The sequence below is a fragment of the Mytilus edulis genome, chromosome 5 (genome assembly GCF_963676685.1).
Source record: "Mytilus edulis chromosome 5, xbMytEdul2.2, whole genome shotgun sequence".
NCBI classification, from domain to species: domain Eukaryota; kingdom Metazoa; phylum Mollusca; class Bivalvia; order Mytilida; family Mytilidae; genus Mytilus; species Mytilus edulis.
Genome location: NC_092348.1, coordinates 19,794,617 through 19,811,456, shown reverse-complemented (window position 1 = coordinate 19,811,456; position 16,840 = coordinate 19,794,617). Strand labels below are relative to the sequence as shown.

The 16,840-nt window shown below is 32.0% G+C and overlaps 2 protein-coding genes across 2 annotated transcripts in view; both read right to left on the bottom strand.

Annotated features, from left to right (window-relative positions):
• Window positions 1-16,840, bottom strand: part of LOC139525400 (solute carrier family 22 member 4-like) — a 91,100-nt gene that overhangs the window by 12,214 nt on the left and 62,046 nt on the right. The window lies entirely within an intron of this gene.
• On the bottom strand, window positions 7,288-11,716 carry LOC139525402 (uncharacterized). The gene is made up of 5 exons (XM_071320722.1): window positions 11,559-11,716; window positions 10,762-10,880; window positions 10,361-10,465; window positions 8,127-8,264; window positions 7,288-7,543 (listed from the first exon to the last, which is right to left on the bottom strand). Exons 1-5 carry the CDS (start codon window positions 11,571-11,573, stop codon window positions 7,327-7,329), a joined length of 594 nt encoding a protein of 197 aa, XP_071176823.1. The 5' UTR covers window positions 11,574-11,716; the 3' UTR covers window positions 7,288-7,326.

Genomic DNA, 16,840 nt, shown 5'->3' with positions numbered 1-16,840 from the left:
AAATATTGACCCTATTTTTTTCGTGATTCTTATTGTAAAGAAAAAATGATTAATTCCTTTGATTGAACTTGAATGACCAGGAAATGATGTACAACTGAAAAAAAGCAATTTGTCTCTGAAACAGTTTAACTTGTGAAAGATGTTAAATGAAATAATCAAAATTCCATATTCTTGCCAGGTGTTGATGTATAGTACGACTGTACGGTGTACGTGTCTGTCTGACAGGGTTCATCTGACATTGACCTCCTATCTATGGTTCATTGGACAACAGCAACTTTTCGTGATAAGGAGCGTTTGATATTATTTATAAGCAATAGGTCAACTTTATTCTGTATAAAGGAATACATATCTAAATAAAAGATTTCACCCGAAATTGGCTTCATTTTCGATGGTTCATAGGTAGATTTTCAGTTTTGAGATTTGGTACTTTTAGAATAAGTTTCTTTGATACTGTATGTAAAAAGTCAAATTTATTTCGTGTATAGATTGATTTAAAAGTGTTCGTACAGGGTTGCTTCGTTTCATGGATCATTAATGAAGTAAAGTTAAGTAAACAAGTTGAGATATTTCAGCTCGTGAAGCTTAACAACATGTCCTTGATGGGGAACCTGCCCCTTTGAAATACTTTTAATTGCAGTAGCAATACAAGTTATAACAAATTATCTCAAAAGGCCAAATCCGTTAAAATTATATAACAAGATATATTTTAAAGGCAGATTTTGAAAGCAAAGTTAATCAGATGAAACTGGTAAGGGAACGATCATTTAACTTCAAAGGGGAGGGGGTTACGTTTTTTCCTCAAAAAATATTCTGATCCAATTTAATGAAAAAAATATTGTGGTCAAGCAGATGACCAAAAAATATTCTGAATCCAGATTTTCCCCAATACCTTATAGTGTTAAATTTTGAAAAAAGCTGTAGTCTACGCTCGAGAGTCTACGGTTTGCCTATGTCTGATTCTATTTATGTGATTATTTTACATTGTTTCAGAAATTTTTAGCATTGATATGTGTTGTACAAGATTACCAATGGCCTCAACCCGTCCTACAAAAAGACACCACGAATGATTATGTACTAGAGTAATTTGATGAAATGAGAAACAGAAATTTCAAATATCGAGAAATTTCGAAATACAAGATTGAGTCTTGTACAAAAATGTATCGAATTTTACCACGATTTTTAATTTGGTCAATGTTTATCCCGACCCCTCTCTTTAATTTTCACACAAAAAAGAAATTTGCGCTAAATACACATTTTTCATGATAAAGATTTTTCTTTACTTAGAATTCACAGACGAACTGATCGTTGGTAACCTACTGTTATAGTTTGTGACGGAAATTTTTTAAGTTGCATGATATGGTAATAATGTTATTGCTTTTGGTCTTCAGTGGTATAACCTAATTGGTACATAAAACAGTCGCCACACATGCTGCATCGTATGGTCAATATTGATCTTTGCACATATCGTCATTGTTACATCAAAAAGTTTCAAGTCAAGGGATTACTTTGAGTGGGCTATACCTCTAGAACATGTACAGATTATTTAATGTAATATAACATGCTTTACTGCAATCTAATATAAATTTTGTCTTCCATTTTACGTCTACTGAAATGCTAGTTTTCTCGAGGCTAGTTTTCTCTACAAAGTTCCACAGGCTACAGAATAAACACAATTGTTTTGTAAAACATAACCACAATCATAACATTTATCAGATTCAACGTGTAAGTATGAGAATATTGATTTTATTGTCGTTGCATATTTTTAATTTTTGATAAAAAAAAATGTTGTTAAAGTTCATTTTCGTTCTTACATTGTTTTCTTGGCAACATGTGCATAAACATGTTAATTGCTTTCTTGTTTGAAGACTCTCTGCACACATGTTTATCAACATAACAATTTGCGGATGTCAGTGTGAATATGAAAATGTGTTCAATACTTTTAAATTTTGCATCACTTGAACTAAAAAGTGTTGATTCGGGAAATTCTTTAAGCATACAGGTCCAAAATTGGACTTCATGTGCAGCTAAAAGAAAAAAAGACAAACTCCTCAAAACTATTTTTCAATCAGTCCATTTCTTCGTAAATTTCTAATGGTGTATAAATTCATACCCCAAAAAATAAATGTCTGGCTATTTACATGATCTATTTGTAAATTGCACGGGATACACAACACTTTTATTTTTGATTGTTTGTGAAACTACATCCCGGTTGTTTTTAATGAGGGAGTCGGGTCGTTAGGAATAAAGAAACAGTGCAGCTAGAATAAATGCGTCTTAAGGTTTTGTCCTAAAAGTGCATGAAATATTTCCCACTGAACGTTAAGCAACCACCTTAATTCAGCAAAAAGAATAATACACAATGAAAACAATAATCAATGAATATTTCGGATAATGAATATCTACAGTGTAGATTGTCTGATGTAAATTTAAGACCAAAACTGAATAGTTTCCGACCCAAAACAAAAGATAGAATATTAGTATATGCATCCATACTAAAAACATCATATTTGACCAAAGAACTTATACTTTTTTTTTTACCTTACAGTTGAGTCACATATACGCATATGAATGTATTGGCATGTTATCGTTAAGGGCATACGATACAATTTCGATCCCACGATGAAATTTTTACGAAAATTTGCATACAAGCTATTTTCACCTAAGCAATTCAAATATGTAATAAAAAATATACCTTCATGTGCTACTTTAAGAGATAAAAGGGGTCGAAAATTTATACATTTACTCTAAATTTCGGTTTTTGGACATTTCTATCCTTAAGATAGACATACCTAACTTTTTTTTTATTTCAACAGGTAAACACAAGCGGTTTTTTTCAAACATTATGAAAATCTTCTTCACATATATATGCTTTTAATATGTACAACAATTCTTTGAAAATAATTAGGATTTTAGGAAAAAACGGAATTTTTGGCGGTATATTTATCAAATCTAAAATAATCATCCTTGACTTTTTCATTAAAATTGGTTTATGCCATTTAAAAAAAGAGGGGTCCATTTACTCGTTTTCAAGAAATTTAGGAAAAAACGTAATTTTTGGCGGTATATTTATCAAATCTAAAATAATCATCCTTGACTTTTTCATTAAAATTGGTTTATGCCATTTAAAAAAAGAGGGGTCCATTTACTCGTTTTCAAGTTGAATCAGTTTAAATCATAAAAACAGTCGAAAAATGCATCTTTTCCCGATATATGTCACAGTTTGACTTCGCGAAAATAACATTTTACGTTAGCAACGTCATTACCTCCCCATGTAAACACTTAACTGTATATAATAATAATGATAATAGTAATAAATTCTTTATTGAAAGAGGGTAACTCAATTAAAACTCGTCTAATTTTCATTGAGGCCCTCAAACAAAATACATGTACATACAGTTAACATTCATACACATAATATGAGGCAGGCATAACCTGTGAATGGGGACGAAGTCTGTATGTATTATTTTTTTACTTCAAACATGTTAATAAAGGATACGGAAATACCGTAACGTTCCCGATTTTGGTTCTGTTGTTAGGGATTTAGCTGTGACGTTCTTTAAGTTATGACGTCATATTCAATGTAAACAAAAGAAACGCTTCCATCAGGTAACGTTTTTTTCAAATCAAACAATTTTTAAAAATGAAACTGTATTGAGTTCCAATCTTATATTTTACTAGACTATTAAATATAATTTTTTTTCAAAGTCTCATGCAAACAAGACAGATTTCTGCGCAAATGCGGGGAAAACCGGAACAGGAACTAGATCTGAAAAAAAAGTTAACGATTTTGAGTTCATTAGTAGAATGAAAAATTCGGGAAATTTTCCCGATTTTTTTTTTAATTTTTTTTATTGATTTTTCTACCGTAATTGGGGACTTCGTCCCCATATTACTAGTATATACACAATTCAATCATTCAAACATACAAATGGCGATAATTAATAAAGTTTTGATTAAGTTTTTATATTTTAACAATAAAAGAAAGAAAACAAATTATTCGACTTGCATAGAATTTTCAAGAAAATGAGTAAAACAATGTTTCTTGAATAATTCCACATTACGACAATATTTTATTGTGAGTGGTAAACTATTCCATACCTTGGTTGCTGAATAATGAAAAGATTTTTTTATAAAAAAAAATATTTGGTCTTGGAGCAAATAGATCATTATTAGAGACAGATCGTTACTTGAATTTCATTAATAAATAGCATCGTTAAGTAATCAGGTGTTAGTCCATTTACAATTTTCTCCATTAGATTTGATTGTTGGTATTTTATTTTTTTTGTAAAAGATAGCCATTTTAACGAAGGGAACATAAAATTAGATGGAACAGAAATATCGCATTCAAGTATAATTCTTGCTACTCTTTTTTGAAGTTTTATTATTCTAGCTATCTGAATCTTTTTGTAATAAATTTCCCCAAACCGAACTACAATAGTCTATATATGGTAGAATATATGCATTATGAAATAGTTGTCTTGTGTGTATAGGCAAATATACTTTAATTTTATACAAAAGTGATTTTTTGGATGAGATATTATTGCATATACGATCAGCATGATCTTCCCAGCTTATCGTATCTCCTTAAACGAAAAAGCGCGGTCAACAAGGCTGAGAACATCATAAACGATATTTCGCACGTTCGAAAAACAGAGTGGTTAAATTCAAGCAGACCAGTTATACCTTAATTGAAAGACTGATTTATTGTCGAGCCTTCGACAATTGTCGAAAAAGCGAGACATAGCGATCCGACATTCCGTCGTCGTCGTCGTCGTCAACAAATATTCACTCTGCGCATGGTTAAAGTTTTTGAAATTTTAATAATTTTCTTAAACTATTCTGGATTTCTACCAAACTTGGACAGAAGCTTGTATATGATTAGAAGATTGTATTCAGAAATAAATTTAAAAAAAACCCTGTTTATTCATATTTCACTTATTAATGGGATTAGTTGTTCTGCCAGTTAACATTACATTCACTCTGTAGTTATAAAATTTTAATAACTTTCTTAAACTATCCTGGATTTGTACCTAACTTGGACAGAAGCTTGTTTATGATCATAAGATAGTATCCAGAAACAAATTTTGTTAAAAAGATCGTTTATTCGTATTTTTACTTATAAAGGGACTTAGTTTTTCTGCCAGCCACAAGAATATTCCAAAGGCTATACGACCGGTTGTTGAATAAAGACAAAAAATACCATTAGGAACAAAATGAAAAGACACAACCAAACAAAGCAATGCATTTTGTACTTCGATTGAGTAACACGATACCTAACAGAAACTGGGGGTGAATCAGGTTATTCTTGAGGTTCAAAAGCTGTTCGTGGTACACTTTTGTAATCAACAGGTACAAATAAAACAGCTCATTCAACAAGAAAACAGCCACTCGTTATGAATAAGCGTATAATGCTCCGCGTTTGATCTATTGCCTAATATCAAAAATTCTTTTTGAAATAAGAATGTGTACATAGGCATTTATAAAGGAATTTGCAACACTATATAGGCTAGATATTGTTTGTTCATTGTTATTTAAATATTTTGTTCCATAATCTATAACAATCAACTCATAAGTCAGGACACAAACTGACAACGACATGACAAAAAAAAAAGCCGATGCAAACGAAAAAGGACGAAAAGACAAACAATAGTTCACACACAGACAAAACATGGAAACTAAACAATTAGCAACACGAACTCCTCGAAATCCAGGAGCTCCGAAAGGGTAAGCAGATCTTAAAGGCTACTCTGTCCTATTAACACGAGACACCTATCTAAAGAAAAAAAATCCTGTTTTATGTGAAATCTGCAACCGCTTTTTGAGACATGCTACATATTATCGACAACTATTTGGCAAGAGCTTAAGTGGCCACAACCTTGAAGGTAGAGAAGCAGCATAATCTACATCGAATGATAGTCGAACAGTAGCTGGGTCACATACCTCGCATCGTTTATTTATACCAAATGAAAGATATCTACGGAATTATTTATTTATTATTCTACAAAATTCATATGATCTCACAGTTCCACCTTTGTATTCCTAGGTACTACCACCATCTTCATATGTGCAATTTCCATCACTCACAATATTACGAAAACAACAGCCACCGTTTGAATAAAGTTTCTTAAGTTTATCTACTACATAACACGGTACAAATGGTAATGCACTAAAGATTTTATTTTCTGCATTTGGTTTCAAATTCTTGATTTTGATTGCCCTGTCAGAAATTATCATACTTTATTTTACAACCATGCAAAAATTTATAAAACTTAGATATTTTATATCAAATGATCTTTTATATTGATTTGTATTAGAAATACATTTTTGTACGGAAAAGTTAACTATGCACAAAATCTATATTACATGTTGAATTGTTGTTGAAGCGTGACATTTGACCTAGTTACCTACGATCAATTGGGTTCTTTTTTACCATAAGGTCAAGTACCTACCAGAGATAGGTTCAAAACTGAATATGAATTGAAAGATATTTTCTAGAAATTAAACTCATCCCAAAGTTTTAGTATATTTATAAGTACTGTTACCTTGGCCTTTGATACACTGACGAAAAACTCAATAAGGATTTTGGATCTTTTCAAGAGCATCCTCCAGCTATTTTTTGGTGAAGTTTGGACACTTGCATTTTTACATACCCTATTTACATTAAAATACAAAGTTTATCAGGTAATTATAAGGCCATGAGGATGTAACGATCAAAAAGAGTTTGGGGTACAAATCATTTATAAATCAATCTAATGGCACAAATAACCAAAAGACTACAAATAAAGATTTAGAGAAACCAATGAAGAACCAGGATGAAAGAGTGAATGTTTAGCAGCTCGAACATAGTGTTTTTCGATTCGAAAATTTCTTTTAATCTCATGAGATCTTCCTGTAACTAGCAAATTTTATATTTGGCTTTCAAAACTTTTCATCTTTAGCTCCGGATAATAGTTATTACAGAAACATATGTATAGCCCATTGCAATCGGTACTTTTGTACCTAGTATACCTTATTGCACTAACATGATGTATTATTAATGATGGCTTTTTGAGTGATCACATGCAATAACTCACTGTTTTCCTCTTTTGCATTGTATAGGATCCTATTAGGTTAATATTGCATGAATATTGGTGAATATTGAAACGAGTATATTTTTACATTTCGAGTGCAATATATATTCTACATTCTGTATGAAATATGTTGTTGCTATACAATAAAACTAAGAATAATCCGATGATTGTAGACAACACATGACTTAAGAGTGGGCTAATAGAATAAACAAATACATTTACAAGAAATGAACATTTTTATTAGAACTATTCTTTCTCAAGGAAAATATGGAACTCTGGGACCCTGCGCCACTTGTTGCCACCAGGTTCTCCTACATTCACAGCACTGTGGAAGGCGGACGTAGTAGGGATACCAGTATTGCGGTTTTAGGTGCGGACAAAACATGTATAGTTTCAGTGACAAGAAGTTGGCAGGATAACAGATAGACGGAGACCATTGGTTATTACAAGGCAAATTACTGCAGCGTTGTCGGCTGAAAAATAGATCAATATAATATGTAATTTACACGAGTCAATAAAAAGTAAATTTGGAATTATTTACTTACAAGCCTGCCTTTCATCTCTTTTGACTTGCATAAAGACTACCATGTTAAAACTATCTGATGGAGAGTTGTCTCATTGGCACTCATACCACATCTTCTTATATCTATCTGTATGTTTCATAAGAATCCGTATTAAGAATTGCGAGGCATTCCAAAATTAAATATTTACATACAAAAATCAACATACATGACATCACGTGCTTCCCATGACAACGTTACAATAATGCATCGAAAAAAAAACAAAAACTAAGATTTAACTCGTAATTTTATGTTTGTAGAATAAATTTGCAATTATTAGAGTTGAATGCTTCTTTTTTATTTGATAAGCCTGCATCATGCACGTGCACGACAGCCGATCTTGAAATACAGCAAATTCATTCCTATCACATAAGTAATAGAATTCCATGAAAACAACATACTATAAAATGGAAATGCGTGTGTTGATATTGGGATCCTACTTTTAAAGTGTTATGTCAGTAAAATAAGAATTACAGTAACAAACTAATTGACTTACTATCCACAGTGTACATATGGTATTCGGCTTTTCACATAATACCAATGGAAATAACAATACCCATTCTTTATCCATATTTTTTGAGGCACTTTCAATATTGCATATTTCTTGTAACACAATGGTTTTCCAATGTCACCTCTAAATTAAAAAGATATAGATAAACACATCGCACTATATTAGTGATTTTTATACGACCGCAAAAAATTTGAGGTCGTATATTGGTATCACGTCGTCGTCAGCGTCGTCCGACTACATTTTGGTTTCCGGACAATAACTTTAGTATAAGAAAATAGAAACCTATGAAATTTAAACACAAGGTTTATAACCACAAAAGAAAGGTTGGGATTGATTTTGGGGGTTATGGTCTTAACAGTTTAGGAATTAGGCGCCAAAAAGGGGCCCAAATAAGCATTTTTCTGGTTTCCAGACAATAACTTGTTGAACGTGGTATGAATCTCCCTGAAATTATACCAAAAGTTTCCATACCACAAAGGGATGGTTAGGATTGGCTTTGGCGGGTTATGGCTCAAACCGTTTAGGAATGAGGGGGGGGGGAGGAGGAAAAACAAGGGTTTCCTGGATGATGGACAATTAAGACAATTTAAAAATACAACATTTCTTTATATATAATTCAAAAGCAGTGTAAGGGAGGTAATCCAAAAGGAGGTAATCCAAAATGTTGTGTTTGGATTACCTCCCTGACACTGCTTTTTAATTTTTTCTCATTTTAGATTTCAGAAATTAAAAAGAAAATTATTCAATTTTTTTTTTTGGCAATACGCAACAGCGTTATGTATTGCACAAAAGCAACAAAAAAAAGGGGGGTGTATTTTTTTAATTATTTTTTTTGGGGGGGGGGGGGGGGTAGTCAATTCGCAACAGCATAGTGTATTGCACAAAAGCAAAAATTGGATATAAATTCAAATCATATAACTAATTCTAAGTTCTTTGACTACAGTTATTCTGTGTCAGAAACCTATTATCATTATTATGTGTCATATATTTAATTACAATCCAAATTCAGACCTGTATCAAACGCGAATATTGTGTCCATTTTTGCACCAACTGTTCAAGATTGGACCTCTGCGGTCGTATCCAGCTGCGCTCGGCGAAGCAATTTATCTAACTAGCTACAACACAAACGTTATGTGACGCTTTTATTTTCCATGATAGTATAATTTAGATTACACTACAAAAGCATTATAACCGTATACGTTATAGGTTATCACATTACTATTGGTCGGACAAAACATTTATTCATGTTTGCGCCTGTCCCAAGTCAGGAGCCTCTGGCCTTTGTGAGTCTTGTATTATTTTAATGTTAGTTTCTTGTGTACAATTTGAAAATTAGTATGGCGTTCATTATCACTAAACTAGTATATATTTGTTTAGGGGCCAGCTGAAGGACGCCTCCGGGTGCGGGAATTTCTCGCTACATTGAAGACCTGTTGGTGACCTTCTGCTGTTGTTTTTTTGTTGTTTTTTGTTTTTGTTTGTTTTTTTCTATGGTCGGGTTGTTGTCTCTTTGGCACATTCCCCATTTCCATTCTCAATTTTATATATATTCGTGGATACACTTATTTACCTAGTTTTGACGAATTTTGCACGCAAACCTACAGAAAGTTTGTGTTTTAACCCTTAAAATTCGTTGTTCACTTATTCCAACTAATTACGCGATAAAAACACATTAATAACTTTTTCAATCCACGTATGTATGATATATACATTGTTCGTATGTAAAGCAGTGTTGTGTCGCTTCCTTAGAATTCTCATAATGTATTTTGGAAAATGTAACTTGAACATAAGAGGACGTGATGTACACGCCCAATGAGACGGCAGACTAACGACATCAAAACAGCATATTTAAAAATGTTCACAAGAAAACAACGTATTAAAATGATTTCACATTCAATATTTTCAAACTCACATGAGCCATACAATATCAAGGGAGTCATATTACTGATTTGACAATTTTACATGTAAACGACATATTATTTAATTAATTTTATTTTGGAATGGAGTTTAACAATATAAGCGTTGATAAGCTTATATAACCAAAAAGCTCCAAGTTGAATTCAATTCTATCTTCCAAGCCATTTTTGGATTTGTTCACAATAATCTGTGTATATTCAGCTTCTCGAGCTTTTCCGTCACGACAACTGTTTTAATTTGGTTTACAATTTATTTGCAATGCACAGTGCTTTGGTTAGAATTTATTTTTCAAATTCACTTACGGAAAGATAGTAAAGTTTGTCAAGTGGCCAACCGCTAGTTTCGCAGCCTCGACTTCAGCCTTTATATATGGGTCTCTGTCTAATGTTGCTTGCATTTTTTCAACCCTGGAACATTAATTAACCTATTAAAGTCTAATTTATACATGATGAGTATTGTTGTTCAGTGAAATAATTGCATTGTGTATATATTGTATACTGAATATATTAAAACCACACCAAGCAAACGTGCCCCATTACTAAACGAATTTTTATTTTCATCTTTATGCACAATTATTTGTTTTCAGTATATTTATTCTCCAGCTGCTTTTATTTTGCCAGTTGCAATTCAGATAATTTAATTTCAAAATCCCCCTTCCCCCTTTAAAATATGAAATGGATTTTCACTGGTGTGAAATACTTACGGACAGTGGTCATCCTCGCCAGTCATGACTCCAGCAAACGGCTCTCTAAAACAGTCTCCATCATTTGGATCACACTGATCATTTTGTGCAAAGCAAGATGATGCCGCCAACACTAAAAGCTAGTAAAGTCAAGAAAATAGAAATGTTCATATTTTGTAAAAAAAAAAACCCCAACAACTTAAAAACCATGTGTATTGATTTAAAAACTCACTATACACGATAAGACATATTTTCTAACAGCAGCTTTAAAAATAGATTAAGCAAAAAACACAAAAATCTAAAATCAAGCAGTCAACAATTATAATACATCAAATACAGCTTTCAAAACTGCTCAAATACAAAGAACAACATTCACCTAAGAAGCCATGTGTTGCTAGTTGTTGTATGATTTTAAAGTGTTCACTTAAAACGCTATGTGTTGTTCGTTCTTGTTTAATCTTAAAGTGTTCACCTGAAAAGCCACGTGATGTTTTGTTGTTCGTCTTTGCTTGCATATTTGTTTTTTGCGGAAAAGTCGGGTTTAGTTGTTAAATGTGGTTTGTTGTTCTGTCCATTACATTGCAGTTCCGTAATTCCTATAACCCCTTTTTATGTATTGCGTAAGAGTATTAAAATCGAAACAAAACCGAACGTGGAAGTTGTCAAAGTTATGAAGCTTTATAAAGATTGAAATAAGTCACAAGGCACATTACTTCTTAATTTTCCAAAGCCAAAGCAGTTTCTTTGTAATGTTTTCCTGTTTTTGTTGTTGTTGTACAAACCAAGAAAATATATGTAACTTGAAAAATATTGCTTACCAGAATATAATGCATAGTTGTTAACTTGAAGTCAGAATCTAGCAACTTCTAGTTATGTTGTTAGAAAACACCACACTACGCACGGAGGAGGCGTTTACTTTGAAATAAGTTTTATTTGATATTCACTCCTCTCATGTTCGGAAATACTCGTGCTTTTACGTGGCTTTACAATCTCGTTAGAGCAAATTTTCACAGACGAATTTCGATACGTTTAGATTAGACACGCCTCTTTAGAACCAATCCTACATTTGTACTTGGTGGACTTTTATTTTTACATATGCCATATAGGTGAAGCTGTGAAAGATGTGACGCTTTTCTCTATAAATATCTTCGTTTTTATAAGGAAACAAATTGGGATGTCGCAGATTGTTAATTTTGTACATGTACATGTACATTTATCCAGTTTTTAAAGTTTTCTGTTTTCGTTAATGTCAGCCAGTGCATGTAGAAATAATTACAACATTCTCAAGACCTTTTTATTATATTTTACATGTTTAGAAAAGGGGGAGGATGTATTGCACATTCAACGGATAATTTCTTTAACTTAAGTTACTTTTCCTTACTTAAAACGGAAAACTGAAAGCCGATCTGGCTGTTGATGATTTATAACTTGCTCCTCTTACTTGGGAGTCATCCCTTGAAACCATTCTAGTCAAACGAGAATTTCTGTGAACCTAAGTGTTTTGTTTAAATTGGATTAAGTTATCAATTTACATTTTGCGGATTGTCAATTCATTTTCATCTGTTGCTGCGCATCCTTATTAATTCCACGGCACCGCCGCGCGAAACTTTATTTCCACTTTAGTACACAATTGTTTCCTCCATCATTTTTTTGCAGAATATTCATTTTCATCCTGTTTTATGCAAGGTGGTTTATTCCCAGCTCTTATCAGACCAGGTCATTCATTTTCACCCCCCCCCCCCCCCTAGAAAATCAAATAATAACTGTTTTACACTGATAAATCAATGTATAGTGATGGGTTGTAAGGGAAATTGCATCGAAATTGGAAATAATAAACATGAAATGAGGCCATTATAAAAAGAATCAATGATTCTCTTTAACAAAGGGACGGGGTGATTTTCATTTTTTATTTTGTAACCAGTTTCTATAAAAACTGATAGCGAAATCAAGAAAATAATCTGTCTCTATGATTTTTAAATAATAGGCTAATGACACTGGACTTTAAAAATATATATATCGTACAATGATAAAAATACGATAAAATAAAAGTGCAAGTGTTCAGAAATCATAACTTAAGTAAATCTATAACGTGATATAAAGAAATAATCTGTATACTTGTCAAGGTGGACATTTACATAAACAAGTAAAGGGAAGAGTACTTTAAAAGTGTAAAAATTCACTGATGAAACAAGAGGCTGTCAGAGAGACAGCAAACCGGATTTTCCTGCAGATGTCGAACCCTGAACAGTTGAGCAAGTATGGACACAACATTTAAGCTTAAAACAACTTTGAATTAGGATTGTGATTGAATATTTGATACAGCATAGGTTTGTGACACAAAATAAATGTGGTCAATGAACTGAAAAATTTGAAATTGGACATTTACCCATTATGGTCCAATATCCAAAATCTATGTACATTACTAGAATCAGCATATCAAAGAACCCCAAGAATTCAATTTTGAATGAAATACTTCTCAGTTAAACCATTTCTGCTCAAAGGGAAATAACTCAAACTTTATTTCCATGAACCAATAATGTAAATCTAAAAGTAGATCTGATTTAACTATAGTTCTCTAAAATTAGATATGATGTTATATTCATTTTCAAATTATAATCTAATATAATTAATAGTTTTCAAATAAATCTGTCACTACAATTATAATTGGGTGATTGACAATTACCAGATGGTGTGTTATCTTGATAAAAGGTGAAAATCATTTAAAAAAAAATAAAATTTACACACACAACAAATATATCATTCAAAAAATTAGTTTATAAAGAATAACAAACAAACCTTCCACAAAGAGTTATTTCCCTTCGTACAGAAATGGATTAAATCATCAAAAATTGAATTCTTGGAAAAAGGCTAAATATGACTAACGAGAACAGCTAAAATCTTGAAAATTGAACTTGACCTGCATTTAGTCACAGGAAACAACATATCTTAATTTCTTTAAAGCGTTTTCATGTAAATGAACGGACATTTTTTGGCAGCCGCCCGCCCGACCGACCACCCGCCCGCCCGCCGTACATCGCCAAATCAATAATCGATTTTTACTTCGAAAACCGGTTAAAAACACAAGAATAATAATTAAAAAAGATATAACTTTAAAATTTGCATGAAATAAAAGATTAACACGAAAAAAATTGTTAACTTGTCAAATGGTACACAATTAATTAAGAATTTTCGGATACATTATTCAACTTTTCCAAATACATTGTATTAGGAAATCGCCTTTTGAGTTTTAACTATAATATTTGGATTTTGGTATTAAAGAGGAATCTGATATTTTTCTGTTCTTGTCATACTTCTAGTTCCATAATATATAAAAAGATTGTTGATTAAATTGATATGCACTTTTTTAAAACAAAATTATTTCGAATTTCCAATTGTGAGCCTTTCATATTTATGTAGAAATATTCAACCTGCACCTCCACATGGGTTCAGATAACTCCAATCTGATTTAAAGACAGATTATGTGTGTACTCGTCGCTGAAATTTAATTTAGATCTTCGAATGATAGTGTTACCTAGCAGAAAGTTGCTTAGATCTTCGAATGATAGTGTTTCCTAGCAGAATTTCATTGATATGGTCCATTGTTAACAAGGTAGTTTACTAAATGTTCTCCATGGTAAAGTTAAAATCATATCTTCAATGATTTAACAAATATTCTATATTTCCTATTTTGTAAATTGGAAATATCAAAATATATTTTACTCTCATATAATTATAGATATATTTTGAAATTTCAAAAATACAAAATAGTAAATATAACAGACGCAATCATAACTTAATAAAACTAAATGTGTGCTTCTAACAAATGCCAACGGATATAATCCATGTGTATAAAACCGGGATCTTTTCTTCTGTTATGATTATCACCAGACACAACTTGTCAATGGCTGAGTATTTGTTTTTAACATCACGATGAATGTCTCACGTTCACTCCGAATTTTGTTTGGTTAATGCTTCTCAGTCTGTAATTTATTGTGCAGTGTATTGCGTAGATTAGTTGATTGTTATGTTTTTTTGTTTATTAGCCATTTTCTGGCCCTCTTCGAATAATTATTTTTATTGTGACAGTCCTTTGGTATCTTCTTATTACAGGAAAGAAATATTTCTAAAAAATGCATCACTCATCCCATCAGTTAATCAATATATCATTCCATCGTCCAGTAATTAGGATCAACCAACTAGGTTAGAAAGACCAGATAAGCTAGTATATAACTTTTTGTTTTTTATTGATACCGATCATAGCAGATTTGAAATAGGCATTTTGAATCAGTTTACTTTATTTGTTCTTCACTTTAGCAGAATATAAAGCCATGATTATTTGTCAACTTGGCAACACTATCTTCACTATGTTAGCAGTATGGACTCAAAATCGTCAAAGGGAAAAATGAAATTTGCAAAGAAAACAATTGACGATCTAACATTGTTTAATATAAAGAGTTGTGTATTGACACAGACACATAGAGACAGAGAAGTCTTCGGCAATTGACAAGTTCAGCTCTAAATCGTCAGGAGTCTAGAAAAACTTCGAATGAATCTAACTTAACAAATGTTATCCATCATCCAACATCAACACCAAATTATCTTAATCCATGTTAAAGTTTGTGGTGCTTAATGATGAAAAACGAATATACATATTCCAACATTGTAAAACCTTAATCGATTGTCTTTAGTTTTAACAGAAACATATAACATGTCTCTGGTTTCAACTTATGATTAGGTTTTGAGTTTTCCGTATGTAAAATTCCCCATTATAAAAGTTCTTGAAACTCTTCGAAAATTTCAAATTCTATTAAACAATTACATAAAAAAACTATACAATCTAAAAAACAAACAAAAATGTGAAATTATTACCAACAAGAATGTGTTAATAGTACAAGGATGCCCCATTCGCACTATCATTTTCTATGTTCAGTGGACCGTGAAATTGAGGTCAGAACTCTAATTTGGCATCATATCATAGGGAACATGTGTATTAAGTTTCAAGATGATTGGACTTCAACTTCATCAAAAACTGCCTTGACCAAAAACTTTAACCTGAAGTAGGACAGACGGACGAACGGACGCACAGACCGAAAAACATAATGCCCCTAAATGGGGCATACAAATGATATTTACACAAAGAATATGCATGTCCCTGAAGAAGATCCATTGCCAGAAGTTCTATAATAACAACAACGTTTACAATGTATAAACAAAAACTCCAAAAGAAAACAGTCTAAACGGTACTACAATCTGTCGATACCATTTAGTTAGGCATTGCACAAGGTCATGTTTTTCTCTGAATTTTATTGACGTCCTTATTCTAATTTCATTGGCTGTTGGACGTGTGCTGATTGATACTTTAGTCAATGGTACAAGACTTTTTTATAAGTTGTAATTGGCTTTGAATTAGCTGTCAGTATCTTTGAGTACTCTCAGATCTGTACTTTTTGTCTTTTTTGTTGTTGGGGATGTATAAATATCCTGTCACGTTCGGTTTGGTTTTTGTAAGATGTTTTGTATCGATCTGATGAGTTAAGCCCTTTTAGACTTATTTGTATAGTTTGTTCTAATGTTGTGCTGTAACACCACTGTCCCAGGGTAAGGGGATGGTGAAGCGATCACAAACCTGTCTAACCCACCACTTTCTTTATGTGCCTGATACAAGTCAGGAGCCCGTGGTTATCGTTATTCCATGTCTGTCATATTTGTTTTTCGTAAATAATTTTGTTATAAATTAGGCCGTTAGTTTTCCCAATTGAATTGTTTAATATTTACTAATTGGACACACCTGTGAATGATTGGTTGATTGTTTGTTGCTTAACATCCAGTGGCAAATATTTCATACATGGTCAGGACGATTTGTATGAAAATTGTACAATACCTTTTTTTTGCTTGTCGATTTTAGCTCGAGTATATGGCTTAAGAATAGGCAAGTATTTAATTAATATTCATGACGAAAGAAAAACTTCAAAGAAAGTTTTATAATTAAAAAAAATCTTTTTAAAATCGGTCGAATAGCTTGTTTGTTTAAAAATCTAGTGTGAAGTCCAGAAAAAAAAAATTCAAAACAAAACAAAAAACATTGAAAGAAGAGCAGAAA